General features: G+C 31.4%; 1 protein-coding gene across 1 annotated transcript in view; it reads right to left on the reverse strand.

Moving 5' to 3' along the window:
* Window positions 1-5,800, reverse strand: part of LOC148303827 (centaurin-gamma-1A-like) — a 46,880-nt gene extending 41,080 nt beyond the window's left edge. Inside the window, exon 1 of the mRNA XM_088269344.1 lies at window positions 5,572-5,800. Within this exon, the coding sequence (XP_088125470.1) occupies window positions 5,572-5,775 (204 nt within the window). The 5' untranslated portion in view covers window positions 5,776-5,800. The remainder of the gene's footprint in view (window positions 1-5,571) is intronic.
* Window positions 5,801-6,000: the final 200 nt, after the last annotated feature.

The raw sequence follows: 6,000 nt of genomic DNA on the forward strand, positions 1-6,000 counted from the left end.
TTAGAAATCTAACGTGTCTGTAATGAATAAAATAAAACATAAATCAAAAAGATTTATTTTTATAAACAATAATCTTTAGTTAATACAATGGCCAATTGCGGATCAAAGAAAGAAATAGAGTAAAATATTTAAAAAAAATACCTGAATTTTTAGCATTATTTATAATATCAAGAAAGATGTGTTGAGATGGTCTAGAGATGTGGAACGAATGAGTGAAGAAGGAACGGTGAACAAAATTATGAGTAGAATTTAGTTGAAATAGGAGCCGAGGAAAACTTATTTGACCAAATATATCAAATACTTGAAGGTGGTCAGTTTAGGAGTTGGAATAATCGACGGTAATGTATGAGAAGATGCACGAATGTGGGAGAGGCGAATATAGTTTGCAAGGACAGAGTAGAGTGACATTATATTCCCTCTACCTACCCCAGCAGTGAAGCGACGTGATGGTTAGTGAATTAGTTAGTTTTTAGTAGAATTTTTTTCACTGAGATCTTAAAAAAATCTTAAAAGTATACTAACGTACCAAAATAAATGTTTTAGTTGGCATTTTCTTGGAAAAACTTCTCGTAATATAATATATGCCCTTATTAGATATGGTATTTTGCAAAAATGATGCTGTATAAAATTTCCAAAAATATTATTATTTATTATAAACTCGTGCTTAGCAAAAAATTCTGGGAAATCATAACCATATTACATATATTCATTCGAACCCTTATCCGCACCCCAACGGTGCATAGGGCACTGCATCATATAAACGCAGTGTTATCTTGATCGTTAACACACGAAGGAAAGGTGATCAGCCCTCCGCTTCAGGTACCAGTCCAGGGTAATATTGAATAAATATTAGAGTAAAAAAATCACTTATATTTATTTGACCCCCCTCTGGGAATCGAACCCGGGACCTCCAGAACGGTAGCCGAGCGCGCTGACCATTAAGCTACGGAGGCGGACAAGATTATATATTAAGAAGAAAATTATGTAAACGACTGAAAGCTTGGATGAAATTTTTACATCTTTCTTCAGAGGGTTGTGTAAGAATGATACATGTGTCTACAACGCTACATGATAATATGTGAATATTTAACACGAGTAGGTTTATTTTTCGATCGTTGTAAAGAGGGAATGCGTTTATTTTTATTTTAAGACGTAAGAAGATAACACAAATCATGTTCACTCTCCCCCCTCCATTACAGGATGTGTGTGACGTATGAGAAATTAGGCGTATTATTAAAGGGTAGAAGCGCGGGAAGGCTGTCGACACGTCAAAAAAAACACCTTCAACAGAGAAAAATATTAAGCAATAAATCAATTCTTAAGATGCTATTTTGAAATCAGATCCACACGATGTTTTGAAATTTTTAGTATGGTTTTAAAAATGTTAAATTAGAAAACGTTGTAAAAATAACTGGTCAAAATATAAACTGCATAAAATTTAAAACCATCTTAATATGTTTCAGTTATATAAAAAAAATCAGTTATTAAATATTTTTTTATCTCCCGAAACGTTGCAAAATCGTTAACAAAAAATTATTTGAATTGTTTGTTTTTGTAAATAAAGAGTTTATTTTTTATTTTTCTTACTTTATAAATTATTTGTTCATTTGTTAATTTGCTTTTATGAATATGTATAGCAAATTTTACATCAATGAGTAACATTATATTATAAGTAAGTGGGAATAACCGAGAATCTCACTACATACGATAAGATAGATTAGGATTATAATATTATATTTACAAATGATGTATTGTACATACATATCATTCAGTAAAAAAAAAAACTTAATTTACTATCAAGTTTATTTTTATTATTTAAGTTTATTTTTTGATTTGATTTGAGTTGATTTTTTCACTGTAATATTTATTCAATATTAACATGGACTGGTACCTGGAGCGGAGGGCTGATCACCTTTCCTTCATGTGTAAACGATCAAGATAACACTGCGTTTATATGACACAGTGCCCTATGCACCATTGGGGTGCGGATAAGGGTTTTATTTTATATATTATAATTTACTGAATTAATAATAAATGTTCAAAATTTAGAAATAAACTTTCACTTTTGTTTCAAGTCCATTTTGTTAGTACGCATCTGAAATGCCAAGCAATAAAAAAAACGTTTTGTTAATCGATAAAATCATACGGCGTGTCATGTAACGTATATCTATGGTCAAATTCCCGTTTTTTAACCTGTACATTTCAACGAAAGGGTATCTTAGGGTGAGCGCAGGACGGTGCAAGGGTGATGCTTGGTACGCGTGTTATATTCTGTCGTTGATTGCGTTTTAAATATGTATGTAGTAATACCTCCCTTCACCCACCCTTTTCATTACTGAACTCCTGGCGCTGGAGTTGTTTAGTCGCACCCCGGAAGGCACCACCCCGTGCGTGAGAGGTCCTTTTCACCCTTCTAGATTTCCACCCTCGCCACTTATGACCGTGCTTATTGTTCCGTACAAGTTCTGAGTGTTGCCATTCAATAAAAAATGAAAAATGAAAAAATATATATTCAATAACATTTATATCTCACAAAAAGATATCTAGAGGAAGACCAAAAAATTCATGGATGCTGCAAAGAGAGAATATGGTTCGAAGACCATGCGGTGGCCTAGGTGACGTCCATGACAGAGAACCGAGGAACCTACGACCTGAGGACGAGAAGAGCTGACCGCAGCAGTCTACAGTCTAGAAAGATAAGTTGGGATGTAGCCAGGAAGAAGATGTATATCTTATAGAAAATTATATGGAAAATTATTTTTACTCTTTTATTTTTATCTCCTATGGTGACGTCATGATATGCATGCGTACAGTGGCGTGCATAGAGAATTGATTAGGGTAGGTAGTAAGGTAAGCTAGTACTACTTACTTACAGGCAGTTGAGGGAGGTAGTAAAGTAAGCTAGGTACTACTTAGTAAGGTAAGGTAGGTACTGGTTGTGCTTTTATATGTCACGCGGGTAAGTAAGGATAGTTATTGCTTTTCTGTCTTTATGGAATGCATGCCCCTGCAAATGCATTTGACAAGCATAAACATTTTTGTGGGTTTTTTTAAATATATTTTTTACAAAATATCAACGCAATACAATAACTAGTATTATTTAAATGACGGTCAAACAAATACGTTCATAATCTAACAACCCATTGCTTAATGATTGACTTAAAAAAAAAATAATTGCTTTTCAGAAGAGTTAAAGAAGCTTAACTGCGTTTTATTTTTACAAAATTTTACTGATAATCCTGAGAAAAGTTCTAAGCTATGCCCCCATTTATGTTCTTTTTATATTAGGTTCAAGCGTAGTTATCACATCTAAACTTTCTTGTGCTTTCATAAAATACGTATTTTATTTTTACGTTAGTATGACATGGCATCCCCGTTTCGCGATATGAAATTTCGCATAACGTCCCATGTGATCTTCAGTACATTCCATTTTATTCCTTTTGCCCCTTAGAAATACGGCCGAGGTTGGTATGTTCTTTTCAATGAGTTTTTTTCTGAGATTTTTCCATTAACATTGCAGACGCACTTATGAAAAAAGTCCTAATTAGCGAGGGTGTTGGGTTTCTTTTTGGAATTTCTTTCCCCATAAGGATAGGTACGTATTATATACATCAAAAATATTTTATTCCAATAAATGTTTTCTTTTGAATTGTCATATATTATCTGACTTATCTTTTCTGATGTGTCGTGAGTCGTATTAAGCATTCATTAGTCATTTAAGAATTTTAAAACATAATCTTTAAAATCTTGCTTTGTCCCTCTAAAATTACGCAGAATCAATCAGAAGATATTTTCTCAGTTTTTATGGATATGAATATGATATGAAATTTAATCTTATTAGTTAAACGATTGACTAATATAGAAATTTTTACTGCGCGAACCCAATATGTATTTTTATTACATACTTATTTACTTCGAAACTCTTAGAATCTAAAGTAAAACTTGTATCCTTTGGCATATCAATATTAAGAGTGACAAACATTTTTGCGTGTCGTTAAAAAAATATCACTAAATCGACACTTAAACTGTAGAGCGGCGAATCAAAATTAATGCTTTTTTTAACTTCTTTTTTTTAAATTGGTGCCGCAAAATTAATAATCATCCTATCGGAAGATGTTATAATTTTTGCAAATAGCGTCGAACGTCAATCATATTTGAATTAGACAGCTGCAGTATAGAAAAAAATTGATAAAACGGGCACAAATGTGTATCAGCACTGGCGGCAGTCACTTGACGGATATCATCTTTTTCAACTAACAGAAAAAAATCATTGGTTCAAATAAAGAGAAAATCCAAATATATATTTTTAAGTAAAAATATTATTGAATAACAAAATTGGATGATTAATTTTGCACCACCGTGTATATATTGATATATTGCTTATATATATATATATATATATATATATATATATATATATATATATATATATATATATATATATATATATATATATATATATATATATATATATATATATATATATATATATATATATATATATATATATATATATATATATATATATATATATATATATATATATATATATATATATATATATATATATATATATATATATATATATATATATATATATATATATATATATTTTTTTTTTAACTTTGTTCAAAATCAAATTCTACTTTCTATTAATACATCAAACCTTCTCCTTCGTATTTTCAAAACAGCAAAAAAAAAACGATTACGAATCCTTATCTTACATTCAACACGACTCCCGTACAACGCGTGGCTGCAATATTTGTACGGACACGGGAGCCGCGTTCGACGCACAGAACGTACTAAATAACTATTATACCATTGCACAGTGTGTAATATGACTGATCTGACTTTACTTTTATACTTATAAGATTATAATTGGTAAATATTTTTTTTATTTAATAGACAATTGAAAATATATTTGGATGATAGATCGGTTGTCCAAACTTAAAACACAGTAAGGGGCATTTTTTTGTAGTATGTTTTTTTTCATTTTTGGACTAAGTAGAATCTACTTAGTCCAAAAATGCAAAAAAAACGTACTACAAAAAAAAATGTCCCTTTCTGTGTTTTGAGTTTGGGCAGCCGAGATGTTTCAATGTTTGAAAAAATAAAATAAAAATATGAAAAAACGATTAGTAAAGCTAGATCCTACCAAAATTCATTTTTAAATCGAGCCTGCGATACGTGCAATGAAATGCTTAATGAAATAGACATCAATAATGTTTCTTTTAATACGTTTAAAAGAAATATTGTTGATGTCTTTTTGACCAGTTGATAAATAAATGTTCTATATAGTTATACTTTTATGACAGTTTATTTAAATTGTTTTATTTTTAGATTACTTAGGTGGAAACCTATGATTGGAATTGTTATTTTTTTGTATTTTATCATATAATGTTATTTTAGTCGAAATATTTTGTTCGTTTTCCAATAAGAAATAAAAATAAAATAAAATAAAATAGATCAGTCATATTGCACACTGTGCAATGTGGTGGTACTTTTCACACCGTGTGCAAGTCTCGTGGTACTTTTTCGACGGAAGAAAGTGATATCTCTATGAACCCTCACCTGCAGCTCGGGAGGGCCGCCCTCGTCCCTGATGAGCAGCAGGTAGCTCTGGCCGTCCACCTGGACTTCCTTCTTGAACCGGCCGCCCTCGGGACTCTCCTCCTGCATGTAGGCGCCCGTCAGGTATCTGTGCACGAGGGCCGACTTGCCGCTCGACAGGGAGCCGACGATGCCCAAACGAAGGTCCGGCACCGCCCTCGACATGGTCCATTCTTGGCTGTTGACGAACGAATCTGAAAAAAGCATTTAAAATTATAAGTAAAATAAAATAGATTATAAAAAAACTGTGTAATTTGCTTTGGGTGGCGATTGTGAACTAATTCCAATATGCATCAAATAAGTGAAGGGTTTTGTTTTTTTTATATTTATTATATTATTTATAATATTACTTTTGTGTTTTTTATATTTATTATATTATTTATTATATTA

The sequence above is a fragment of the Brachycentrus maculatus genome, unplaced genomic scaffold (assembly GCF_059751285.1).
Source record: "Brachycentrus maculatus isolate JH-2025_06_01 unplaced genomic scaffold, ASM5975128v1 h1tg000345l, whole genome shotgun sequence".
Taxonomy (NCBI): domain Eukaryota; kingdom Metazoa; phylum Arthropoda; class Insecta; order Trichoptera; family Brachycentridae; genus Brachycentrus; species Brachycentrus maculatus.